Source organism: Aquila chrysaetos, chromosome 3 (genome assembly GCF_900496995.4).
Source record: "Aquila chrysaetos chrysaetos chromosome 3, bAquChr1.4, whole genome shotgun sequence".
In the NCBI taxonomy this organism is placed as follows: domain Eukaryota; kingdom Metazoa; phylum Chordata; class Aves; order Accipitriformes; family Accipitridae; genus Aquila; species Aquila chrysaetos.
Window position 1 is genome coordinate 3483222 of NC_044006.1, and position 13542 is coordinate 3496763.

Below are 13542 nucleotides of genomic sequence, written 5' to 3' on the forward strand. Positions count from 1 at the left end.
AAGGGACATGTTTTGGAAAGAAAGCTAGAGGCTCTGTTTTTATTCTCTTGTCCAAGTGACTTCATGATTTCAATCTGAATGTTTTTGGCTGCTATATGGTCATTGTGATTGCAGATGTAATTCATCACTAGACAGCCTGCAGCTCTTCGGACGCCATCAAGTGAATGAATTTGACCTGTTTCTGATCCTGCCTTGAGGACCTTTGCTGGGACTTTGATGGGGACAGCCCCTAAATGACACGTGGCACAGGAGAAGCGGGAAGGTCCAGGAGAAAGCTCCGAGGGAGCGCTGGATGCCTGCCTCGCTCTTTCACATTTCTGAGCACCTGCTTTTGACCATCTCCAGAAATTAATTTCTCTGTTGGATGGACCTTTGGTTTGCCCTGCATGGGGCAGTCCACCCACGACTCCTCAGGAGATGCCTCCCCGGGGCCACAGGAGAAGCGATACTCTCCAGCCTCTCCCCCTCCATCCATCAGCACTTGGCCAACAGAAACAAGCCAACATCACAGCTCCAGTCCATCTGCTTTCCCAGTGCCTGTACAGGATTAGCTGGATTTTTCAGGCTGTGAAAGCAGCTTCCCAAATGGCTCCTGACACAAGTTCATTCGTGCACATCATAATTTTTGCAGAAACCTCCATGCACTGGCACTTCCCAGCTGCTCACCCCTGCTTGCAGCTCTTTAAGAACGGCAGGATCTGGATTCTTTCTACAGCCAATTTTAAGAGTCTCGCACATCTGCCTGTTAAATTTACCAACACGTTAAATGAAAGTGGTTTTCTCCTGGTAAAGGATCTCTGCTTCTGTTGCTCAGACAATGCTGTGCCAAATAATATGGAAGCAGGGATCTATAGCAGCAAAAACACATATTCAGAGAAATATCTGCTTGAGCTGAGCAAAGGAATAGTCAATTAAGTAATCTGTGGTAATTCTGTAATATCACATGCTATCACTCTGCAATTAAAACTCTATTAAACACATAGCTAAATGCATTGGAGACACTTATGGTCTGATTTGGAAATCCCAGCTGGGTAGCATGCTGTGCGGTTCTGTGCCGCCAGCCTCTGCTGCACAGATTAGGAGACCCTGACCTGTATTTGTCGCCCTTAATCCGTATGTTTCAATTTTATCGTACAAGGGATCAAACAGATTTAGGGTGGCAATCCTGCCCTGTTGGGTCCTCTCCCCAGGGATGAATATGAAACGTGGGAATGTGTTAACTTTTGTCTAATACAGAATGAAGGTGTCCTTTTCTCCCAGATACCTGCTGCCTTTTGCTGCTGTCTTGTGCCTCCCTGAGCACACGCTTATCGAAACGGATGAGTTGTAAAACAAATGCTGGGCAAAGTGGCTGCCAAAATGGTTTTTTATCATTGTTATCAGCTCGTAGGACATGTTCTCCATCATCAGAGGCTTGACACAAGGGTTTCTTTGGTGGAGTAAGATGGAGCAGGTCAGCCTGCTGGAGCTGAGCACTGCAGGGGAAGGATTCGACCCAATGCGTGATGGAGGTGACTCTCCAGGGTGGTGTTTGTGAGGTTGGAGATTCCCTGCCTCTATTTTTTGAACTAAAAATAAACCAGACCCATGCCTCGCTTCTAATGAATTCAACGCGGTTTTAGTAGGAGCAGGGCTGCTCCATGAACTTCTGCTATTTCCCACATCTGAGCAAATGAGGTGCCAAACCTGCGGATTAGCCCAGGGCTGAGGAGCGGAGAGGGGACCTGAGCAAGCCGACGCCAGTGTGCTGGGGATGCAGGGGAATGATCCTCCCACCGAGCTGCGTCTTCATTTCCCTTCTAAACCAAACTCCCAATTTAAACATGTATTAAAACCTGAATTATTGCATCCTGTGGCTTTCTATTTTGTCTTATAATGGCTCTATTCTCTGCCCATTTGAACCGCATCCCAAGGAAGAAGGGAAGAGAGGAAGGAGGAGCGGCAGAGGACGAGCCCTTGTTTGTTTATTGTGCAGGAAGTCCTGCAGAGGGAAACATAAATTTTGAGTGACATCTTTTTCATTGTGCAAAAGAAGATTTAAACTGTGCCAGTCTTGATTTTCAGACTAAACTGGATGTGGAAGCAATCCTGGAAGTTAAATTATATTAGATCGCACTGAGTATTTTATTTTACCTCGTGTGTATCCTGTGGCTGAGGCTGGGAGACAGCCCTTCTCCGGGGCCAACGTCTCGGAAAACTCACGTTGGGTTAGCATGAGCATGGAGCAATACATCATGTGTAAAAAGACCACGGCGAGTGCTTGGTGGCTGGTTTGACTGAGCACGGGAGCCACACTTGGGAGGGATTTTCAGCCCCCCATCCCTCTTCTGGGGCCACCTGAGGCTCAGCGTGACTCAGAGCACCGGGACGGCGATGGGTAACGTGCAACTGCTGCCGACTCATGCGGGACCCCAGGGACCTGCTGCGGTACAAAGCATTTGGCTGGTGTTTTCCTCCTCTCTTTAGCTTTCCTGTCCCCAATGGGGTCATGCTGAGTCACAGCCCTGTGGCTCCGGGATGGCCCTCGGTATCCCTCCTCCTCTCCTCCTTTCTCTCCAGGAGAGGGAGAAAAGAGATGCTGCTCCCTCTTTTAACCTCCGCTGTTGCTAAGGCCTCCAGAGAAGCTCAAATCCATCCTTTCTCGATAGTTTTGTTCAGATTATTTTAGCCAACTTATTTCTTTTTCTATGTATTTCAGGGAGAGCTGAAACACACACAGCTGGGGAAGAGCTTCTTGTAATTTCTGAGCAAAGGCAGGAGCTGTTTGGGTACGTACTGACCCATCTGAACAACACCTCTCAGCCTTTTCTGCATTTCAGCTCATCAGCAGCCCAACGCTGCCCAAGGAATGCATGCTCCAGCTGGTACTAATAATGTATATGACAGTGTTATGGGGCTCATGTCAGGGATTTGCATTAATGCTGATTTCTGGAGAAAGCTCCTGGGTTTTACATACTTATTTAGTTGATGACGTTACAAGAGAATCTCTCCCGAAGGGGGGCAAGTGTCACCGTGCCATTTGATATGAGACATGGTAAAAGCTGGGCCAAGTGTAGATGTAGCTGGCACTGCCTAGTTAAACCTCGAAGCGCTGTTTATATTAACATGAGGCACTACGTGACAGGTCGTAGGCAATATTTATACCAGTGGGCCCCAAACTAGGGATTATGGGAGCTGCGAGGGTGGGTATGAGCCTAGTAAAATTAAAACTGCTTATGCTGGTATTTGGGTCACAAGGCTGCAGAAGAAAGGATTTCCATAAAAGTCAATAACCAGTGGAGATTGGGGACCACCAGTATGCACCAGTAGTACTCAGGAGAGCAAAGAAGGAGAAACTGGGAATAGCAGTGGGCCTGGGGAGCCCTCAGCTCCTTTAGACACCACTGAAAACACGCAGCATTTGCTGGATACAATGCCCCTGTGCTCTTTCACATATTACTGAGCAGTGTAAACATTAGATTTGACTCCTTAATTTCCATTCCCAGCAGCCAGAGATCTGCTTTTTATCTTTCTGTATCATTTTCTTTCCTTTTTTCCTACTGCGGGAGGAGTGTCTCTTTTCTGGATTAAGGGGTAAAGATGCTATCTTGCTTGAAAGGAGCCATGTTCCCCTAAATACTTCTTTGTTAATGGCAGCAAGACAGCAGAGTGAATAGAAAAACCTTTTGGCATGCAAAACCGATGTATTTTACTCTGACTGTATTCTCTAGTCCTGATTTTCAATGGCTTCAGCTGACAGATTTGAAAATGGATGTGAATTCCTGCCCCTGCTCACACTGATGATTAAATTGTACACTGGCACCGGTTTCATCCATAAGGAGCAAGGCAGAAAATGAAGGTTAAAGCTAATCCAAGAACAGGCTCCAAAAAGCAGGACGTCACTGCTGACCCAGTGCAAACTGGGGTCTCTTCCCCAGTTTCCTTCTAAGGTAACTATTTTTTTGGAAATTAGAGAAGAAGTTGCTTGGTTCCGTTTAAACTTCATTCGTGCCCTTCCCCCCAGGGATGTCCGGATGTTTGGAGGAGAAGGAAGAAGAAAGAAAGAAAATTTCCCCGTTGAAGGATAGATGAGGGCTCCCGTCTTCTCCTCACCAGGTTCAAGGCTCTTTCTATTTGGTGAGATCAGGTATAACCCAAACTGGCACCCTCTGCAGCCCCTTTCTTCTTTCCCCTCCAGTTTTGAGCTTCCCGTGTCCTTCGTTCCTCCCAGAAAGGTTTCTGCTCCCCAGAGGGACCCTGGGGCTGTATTTACTGCATGCTTCTGCAGTGACTCAGGCCCTGGCCAGACCTTATGTTTAAAAACACATCAGTTAGCTTTTTAAACACTCACATTGACAGGGTTTAACACCAGGAAAATCTGCTTGCTGGGCATGACCAGCCCTAGAGTTTTCTTCAGAGATGCAGCCACGAGAGCCTGAATCCCAGTCGAAATGTCTTGCCAGCTGGACCTGCAGTGCCAGCGAAGGGACACGTCTTGGGAGAGGAGAAAAAAGAGTCTCCCTGTCCCGAGAGGTGCAGCCATCATCCCTTTCTGCTCCTCAGAGGGTGTTTATAGAGTGCTCCGATACCGCTCTCTTTATGTCAGTTGGCAGGCTGTAAGGTAAACCTACATGTACGAACATCTCTGGGAAATATATACAACTGTTATATAGCTAATTTATCCTCCTGAATTTCAATATGACACTTCAGCTGTTAAACTCAGCTTCCACTCATGCTTAAAGTCACAGGGGTTTTGCTGAACTCCACTTGGAGTTGCTCAGACTTTTTATTAGGGCTACAAACTGCCATGAATTTAGTTCCTTTCTTGCAAAAGAAATGATTCATGGACAAATCTGACTTCCTTAGAAGATGAAGGAAATGAAATATGACTGTTTAAGGAGCAGATTTTCAGACTGGTGCTCTTCTGTGTATTGTGGCTGCAAAGTATTAGCTGTTTCTTATTCCTGTTTGTGGGAGGGTTACACTAAATCTCATAGAAATATTCTCCTCCTGAAATGGACAGCTCAGACTTGGAACATCACTGAAGAGAAATGAATGAACTCTTCAAAACGTTTGTTCAGAAGGGGAATTACTAAGGCACAAATTAATGAAATGCAGGCCACATGGATATTTCATTAATACTTGGCCTTTGTCTAGTATTACTTGAAGAAATGCAGAGACCCCAAAATCATGATCTAAAAATTCTTAGATGTTCAGTAAAAAAATATGGTTTGACTTCATCTCCTAAAAAGCATCCTACTGAGGCATCACCCAGCCAGCTGTGGGAGACTGAAGGATATTCTTTTAATTGGTTAAACCTCTCTAAGTGCTTTATAATTGCTTTCACTAAGCAGCTTCTGTAACAGAGCAAATGCTACCTGGAACTGATTACATTTTAATAGGCTTAGCCAACATCCAGCCAGGGACATGCAAAGCCTCCCCTTGATGTCCATCAATTTGTCTCAACATTGTTATCGGAGCTCAGCTGTGCCATTCAATAACTCCTTCCTTCCATCCACGGTGGGAATGGATCCGACAGGCAGTCGGGGAGGTGCTGAGGGCTGCTCGGAGGAGAACAGGCTGCAGGCTGGTGTATTGACGGGGACAATTAGTCCGTGTCACAAAACCGTCCCCTTTCGAGAAGACATTTTGGCCAAACGGTGCTTTCAGCCTGAGCCAAGCTCAAATATGCCCTGATTTTTGAGCAGCTGTTTGGAAATACGAGATTGAGATGGGGAAGATTGATATTGCCTCTCTATGTCTGGAAACAGCATGCAATGGTCTGGGCAGTGTACGTGAGGTTTTACCTGCTGAAGGCTGCTTGTTCTGAAGGGTACGTGTGTGCATGTGTGTTTAAGATTTATTTAGGATGTTATCAAATGATTGGCCTATCAGGCTATGCAATCAGAGAAGCTTCACCCTTCCATGAAGCATCACGCAACAACCAAGAGACTCAACTTCCCAGCACTACAGTATAGCCAAGGAATAATAACAAAAATCGGAGGTGGTTTACAACTGGAGAAATGGAAGGAATATCAGATGGATGAAGGCAGGTATGAAATCTCTTGGCGGGAGGTGTTTTTAGCGGCAGCACTGGTGCAGACCTTGCCCTGCTACCCTCACAAAAGAGCTGGGAAGCTGCCAGCGCCTCGAGCTCTGAATTTGGATCCTCACACCTGGTGAACGCTGACAGCAGAGAGGGAATTACAATCAGAAATCACATGCTTAATGAATTAATGAGGTGGCTGCCAGGCAGCAGGGCTGACACATTCCTTGATCCTGATCTCCCTAACTATTTTGTACATGACCAAAGTCAGACAGAGCCAGGAAAATACATAAATGCTACCAAAGAGGAGGAAAATGATGTTGTGGATGTTTTGAATGAAGCTGTTCGCCTGACTACTTTTAGCTCCTATTTCAATGTAAATAAATACATAATCTCAGTAGATCTGGAGGAAGGAAGGAAGGGTTTTGCTGCTCTGATCTCACCCAACAGCTCTGCACACCATTAAATGCAAAAATTTCTTTCCTGAGCACTATTTTTACAAGTTCTGAAACATTTCACCCTTTAAACAAAACCAAGCTCTCTGTACTTCAAGCCAAAGTTCACTTCTGGAAATGGAAAATACTTTGACCCCCATGAAGCTCTGATTTTGAGCCAACAGTTTTATTAGTGTGGACAAGCGTCATTTTTCTTTTCCTAGCCTCTTCCATAAACTAGCCTGGACGGTGTACATGGTTTTGGCTGCCATTGATCCCAGGATAAATCATGTGCATCCCTGTGTATTTTTTGCTACTTTTCAGACAGCTCCGAGGCCTGGTTTATTAAAAAAGAAAAGTTGCAAAGAACAGGTGACAAAAGTAAATGTGAATCAAGCACCTCCAGTAATCAAGTGCATCTGAAAAATGAAATGAAGCAGGATTTCACTCACACTTGCTAGATAAAAAAAGCCTTTGTGCATGATGCGGTGAATCACAGACAAAACTGATGGTGGATTTCTTATTTGCTGGATCTTCCTCAGTCCAGAAAAGGAGCAAGAGGCCGCTCTCTCATTGCCTTCCCAGCAGGGAAGGGAGCTCAGTCCTGCTGCTGGGGTGGTACTGCAGAGATGCCTGTAATATCTGTGCATCGCTGCCCACGGTGCCACATCTGACCCACTTTTGCACCATTTCAGGCTCCAGACAGAAACCCTCACTTTTGCTAACTTGTCTCAGCTTTTGCAATGCATAACAAAAGCAAAAACTTGCCTGGGGAAGAAGAAGAAGAAAATTAAGTTTATTGTTCAGAGAAAGAAGGGCTGGTTTTCAGTGCCTCGGAGGAAATGTGGACCTCTTGGTGAGAGGTGCTTTTCCACTACTCCTGAGCAATGCCCAGGGAAGGGCACGTGTAAATTTAGGTCTCTCTCTTATTATTCATGAGGAGCTCTCTCTTCTTGATGTTAAAAGAATATACAATACTAAAAGGAGAGAGAGAGGTGTGAGATGTTGTAGCGCAAGTGAGAAAAGGCAGCTTCTCACTTAATGGCAATAGGCAGAAGCGTCGAGAAACAGAAAAAGATAGCAGGGAACCGAGGGACTTGCACAGCCCCATCCTTGCAGGCTCAGTGCCGAAGCAAGGCTCGCTCCTTATCCCCTCATGGATGATGGTTAATCGGGGCGCAGAGACAGTCAATAAACACAGCCCAACGAGATAATTATGGGGAATTTAATGTCTTCTGGGTTTTTCTCTCCTTTGTCTCAGTAGGCATTTCCCAGCGTGGTGTTCGAAGCTGGGATGCACGTGGCGGCTTGCCTATGGCATGGGACTAGCGCATCAGGTGGGATGCATCCCTCGTGAAAAACAGCTGGAAAAATCTCATGGAGGTTCTTGGTGCCTTCTCTAGGGATTTCTTTCCTTGTTGAAAATGTGGCCTTGGCCAAAGCGCTTCAGCTACCGAGAGCTTTGCCATGAAAAGCACCGGTCAGAAAGCTTTCTGCTAACAAACTCTCACCATCTAATGTGCACGAGGACTCTCACAGTTTAAAACCAGTACCAGCATCCTTTGTTAGATTTTTGGGGGTACTATTTTTGAACAGCTTTTGCTTTATCATCTGTCAGTTTAAGCTACCAGATTCTTTGGTCTTTTCCTCAGCTTATTTAATTAAGCCATCCAGTATTTTGCAGTACAGCTCAATTCCTGGGTGCAGGATCTTTTATTTAACCTTTATCTGAACCAAAGCTCTGCAGAAAAAGAAAAGGAATAAAGCGATATATGCAAGGCTTAAGTTGCTGTTGACTAAATCATTAAAATGCTGGGCTAGTTTTGCTTTTTCAGAGAGTGTCTGTGTGTAAGCAGGTCTGTTCTTTAGCTTTACATATCAACAAGCAAAGGCAAAAGAAAAGGATTATTTGTGATTACCCTCAATGTGGTTGGTTGGAGGAATAAAAAAAAATCAAATCCCTTTCTGTCTTCATCCACGGAGATCACAGTTCTGTCTAGCTCCTCCATGAAGTTATGAATACCTACCTAAGCAGTTCATAAATGGCCACTTGTGCTCCCAGCTATCAATGTTGTTTGAGACATTGCATGTGCAAACGTGAACCCTTGATTGCATGTGAAATATAGAGGAAGGTATTCTCCAGAACAGGGCTTGGGAATTTGTCTGAAATTTGTCTGGGTTTGGATATTGCGATTAGCTGGGTCAGAGTCTGCAGAACGTTGGGTGCAATATCTGGTGGGAGAAGGTAAAGTACAACTCACAGAAGGGTGCACACGTGTCCCTGGGGAACACTGCTGAGTTTATAGTGAGACATTTGGTCCCCAGGAAGGGCAATAATCACAGTCACCTTACCCCAGAGCTGAACACTTGACCTGGGGAGACGTTATGTGCGAGACAGGAACAGGGGAATTCTTTCACTGTAGACAACACAGCAATTGCCCCTGCCGCTCTCTCGCTTCAGGTTTTCAAGTGTGCAGTGGAGTTATTTCTGGGATGATATAAAACATCAGGTGTATGGCATTACGCGAGGAATGTTTTGCTATCAGATCAGTTTTGCTATTATCAGAGTTTTGAAGAGGAGAAACACTAGGAAGAGTCTGAATTAACCAAAATTTTTTTTTTTTCAATCATCTGAGTCATTTGGCCATTTCTTTTAATGAGAGAGAGAAGAAAATTGAAATCTGAATTAAAGCTCTGATTGACTGTAAGAAACTCTTTTTTCCTATGTGTGTATCTTCAGGGCAAAACTGATTTTCCACACACCTCTAATGAAGCAGAGAACATCTTCAGAGCAGCTCCTGCTTTTACTTTGGGAGCAGGGGAAGGAAACCACCACCACACCGGGTTTCCAAAGTCTCTGCTTGTAACAGCTGAGAGGAATTTGCACATCTGATTTACCATGGGCAATGCCAGTGGGTCTGCGTACCCTGTGCTATGTGTCACTCTAACTGATCTCTTCAAACACAATCACATGAAATAAGTTTGATTTTAAAACTACATCAGTCCCCTGGTCACACTCAAAGCCTAAAGCCAGCACCAGCTGAAAGAGAGGTGTTCAGGCTGGAGCTGGCCAGAAATAGAAGAAGAAACAAGAAAACTTGATGTTATCAAGTTGTTTCTGTTTCACAGAACATGAAATACATTTTTTCCCTTAAATTTGAAATTTTCATTTATCAGCTTCTCCCCCATTGAGCACAATTAATTAAATAATACTCAAGTATCTCTTTAGCTTCCTTTCTCTATATGATTTTTTTTTTTTTTATCCTTTAAAGGAAGATTAGGAGTCAGAAAAGTGACTCTGGGAGAAAAAGAAAATAGTGGAAAATAAACGGTAAAATTCCCTAGAAAACTCTTGGCGACTCAGCAAGAAATAGATGAGGAAGGAAAGAGACCAAGAGAACAAAGACATTTATTTTCTAAAGTTTGGGGCTTTGAGACAAGAATTGGACAATTTTGGCAAATGTCAAAGCATTTGGGGGCGATTTGGATTTCCAAAAAGAGCTAATTTTCATTTAAAATATGTTTTGGATGAAAGCGTTTACCAATTTCAACCTATTACTCTTCAAATCGTATTTACTTAGACACCTCTAGCCAGTTCCATGCCGAAATACGTGAATACTTACGTAGGACCCTCACGCCGTGCTTCAAGGCTTGCACGCGGCTGGGCTCCATGGACATGCTGAGCATCGTCTGCTGCCCGCCGATGGTGCAGACCTGGTTTTCCTGGGCAGCCTGCTTGAACATGACCATGAGCTGGTTGGCGATGATGGTGTTGAGCACAGAAATGACGACCATGGGGAACACGAAGGAGATGAAAGTGTTGACCTGCAGGGGAGAGATGTGGCATGGTCAAGGGATGAGAAGGATCGGTGGAGCAGGAGATTGTGTTTTATTTCTCAAAGCAACAGAGAAACAGCCTGCGGTGGAAATCTTTTCTCTCCTCTTACTCCGCTGGCTTTGGCTTTTGAAGGCTTATTGCACAGAGGGAAAACTCAACCACCACTGACGTGCCTTCATTCACGTGGGTCAACACTCAAAAAAGGCAAATCCACTCACATCCAATTCTGTTGTCTTCCCCGTTTCAGTGTAGTTCATTGCCAGAAATGTCTCAACCGAAACATGCCATTGATATTTTCCCCTCGCGAACAGCAGGATGCTTCTTAGCTTTCATTATGCATAGCATGACTTCTAAATAACAGTATGTTATTGTATTTTTTCTTTATTATGAGCACTCCTTGGGATCTTTTTAACTTTCTTTTTTTGTGTTCTGTCCTTTCCTTGTAGATCTAATGATAGCGTTTTGTTATCTCATAACCAAATTATCCAATAAACCTTGTGCCTTAGAGAATTAAAATTGATCAGAATAAACAAGTGGAAGTTGTAATGTTTTTAGTACAAATTATTTGATTACTACAGTTTTGATAAAATTAAATGGCGGATCAAGTTAAGCGGTGATTGAATCAAGTGGAAGTCACTGTTCGTGTCAAATAAACGCAGGAAGGCTTTGTGAGGGCCTTACGGGCTGCCTAGAAACCCCGCTGGAGCTGAGCTTAACGAACGGCAGCCCAGGGAAATAGAGGCACGTGTAGGACTTGCCCGCACGTCTGTGGCAAGGCTGCCATGGCGAGACGGCGAGCTGCCGTGCCAGCCCTCCCTGCAGCACGGAGGGGCTGGGTGCCCGCGGGGCTCCAAATCAAAAGCCCCTTAAATTTTTTAAAATTTCAAAATATTGACAAGGATTAAACTGTGTGCTGCGAATCACTGCGGAAGCGATTTTATTAAAAGCGACAAAATGGCAAAAAGATAAAGCCGATAGGGAACTTTGCCCTGTGGTAGGGTTACAAGGCATGCTAACTTCTTCCCCAGAGAGCCACGTATCTTGCACCTCAGTGCTCCAAAACACAGAAGCAACCCTGCACCCCAAGCCAACCCCACGTCCCTCTGCAGCCTGCAAAACCGGGGAAGCCTCAGCTACAAAGGGGCGCTCCGTCTGCTCGGATGGAGACATCCCTTCTCCACCCACCCACGCAGGACCATCACCTCAGTGTGCAAGCGTTTGCTGTACGCCCGGTACCTAGTGCAGATGTGTGGTCTCTTTGCTCTGGAGGGATTCAGAAATGCCGGAGATGAAGGGAAAGGTGGAGGAAGAATTCAACCGCACCCCCAAGATGCTACAGGGCATCCATAAAAGAAAGAAATAAGAAGCACATAAGCATATGGGGAGCAGGTGCACTGGCAATCAGAAGCACTTAAATTTCTTTGTCCATAAATCTGAGAAAGATGCAACTTCTCTTTTGGTGAAGACAGGCAGTGGTGTTGTTGCCAAAGTTTTCTTTAGATGGATCAAGTCTCTATACAGCTTTGCACTCCAGAGCTCAATGTGTTTAGCAAAAGTACCAGCTGGGTTTCGTCTCTCGCAACCCACATGGTGAGAACATCATCTCTCATTTATGCTGGTAATAATAATAGAGCTCCTCTGTGGACTGAAGAAATTCCTGGATATACCCCACCATTACAAGCTGTTAATGGCCCCTTTTGTTAAATATATAGCAGTTTTCTAAGCTTCTAAAAGACCTCACAGCCTCCTGCATATAAAGAAGAGTTATCTTTTGGAGTCACCTCGAGACGCTAAGGAAGATCATTAAGCAGTAGGGACCAAGTTCTCAGCTGGTACAAAACAACACAGTTTCACTGAGAGAATAATTATGCTTGTAAAGAACCTACTTCATTTATTTAACCTTCACAGTGCAGCTGGGCTGAGCTGGTGCACACAAGGGTGAAATGACTTGCTCAGACTTACCGGGTCAGCCTAAGAAATAAGCCCTGTAGTTACCCACTCCTATTTCTATTGTTTTAGCTGCTGAATGCCCTTCTTTCCTACTGCTGAACAATGTTTGCACATCAGCAAAAAAACGCTTAACTCTGGAAATGCTTCACTCTGTCGCCTGAGCTTCGGAGTTTATTGGCTTTCATTCAAAAACTTTGCCCTAGCTATAAACTCGTCTTGCCTAATATAATTACACAGAACTCAAAAAGTCTTTTCTGAGCTTTCTTCAAAGCCTTGATTCATTCCATAATTGTATTGTGAAGTCTTTAAAAATCTTGGGAAATTGTCTAGAATAGCGTTGACTTTCCCTTTTATGAATTGTTATGGTAAAAGTGTGAAAATTGCATGCTTTCTACAAAAGGCTATATTTAAAGATTTTTTCCATGTCTTGATTTGTACCAAAACTCTCACATAGTTAAAAAAAATATATCAATATTTTCCCCAGAAACAGAAGGTTTTACTTTGTGGAAAGAATTATTTGCAAACACAAACCCTTAAGGACCATAAAGGCTAGAAAAGCTAATCCCCCTCCTGCAAACCCTCTGTACTCAGTGTTTTTTCTGGCAAGCTGCTTGCTGGGTTGTGTGAGTCCGGACCCCCTCACACTGTGCACATCAGTGCAGTAACACTTCATTTCCAGGTGACTTTGCGTGCTGATGCCCCAAACACCTCTTCCAATTTTCCCACCTGCTTCAAGAGGACCTGGTCTGGGATTCCGGGACTACATATTCAAAGGTCTTCAGGAGCAGGAAGACTTGTAAAGGTGTTTAAGGGGATTTTTTACAGCACTGAAACTCCTAACATCAGTGGGACTAAAGTGGCTATGGCTGTCAGTGAACACCTGTGGGAGACTTTGGGTCCTTATATACCTTTACAGACTACTCTGGCCCTGGGAAGGAAGATTTAGACAGCATCCAGGCTCATTTTTGACCTGAAAGTCTCAGGCTTTATGTTGGCTCACCATGGGAAGGACAGCTTGCGCCACACTGGATCTAAACTAATTCTGTATTCAGGGTCGGTTAGATGCACAAGCAGAGTGGTCTGGCCTCATCTCTGCTACCACCAAGCACGGTTCAGTCTGATCCTCCTCTCCATTAAAACTGACGTGTTTGCATCAGTGTAAACCCACCAGATCTGAGGTTTCTGCTCAGCACCACGACGGACCGTGACGTGCAGCATGAGCACAGTGCAGAAGCACAAAGCTGCGCATGGAAAGGCTTAGCACTGGCTGCTCTCTAGTGTAAAAAAACCCCACC

The 13542-nt window shown here is 44.8% G+C and overlaps 1 protein-coding gene across 1 annotated transcript in view; it reads right to left on the reverse strand.

The window, feature by feature from the left end:
• NTSR1 (neurotensin receptor 1) overlaps positions 1–13542 on the reverse strand; it is a 64093-nt gene that overhangs the window by 8815 nt on the left and 41736 nt on the right. The window contains 1 exon segment of the mRNA XM_030010134.2: positions 10083–10284. Coding sequence (XP_029865994.2) covers positions 10083–10284 — 202 coding nt within the window.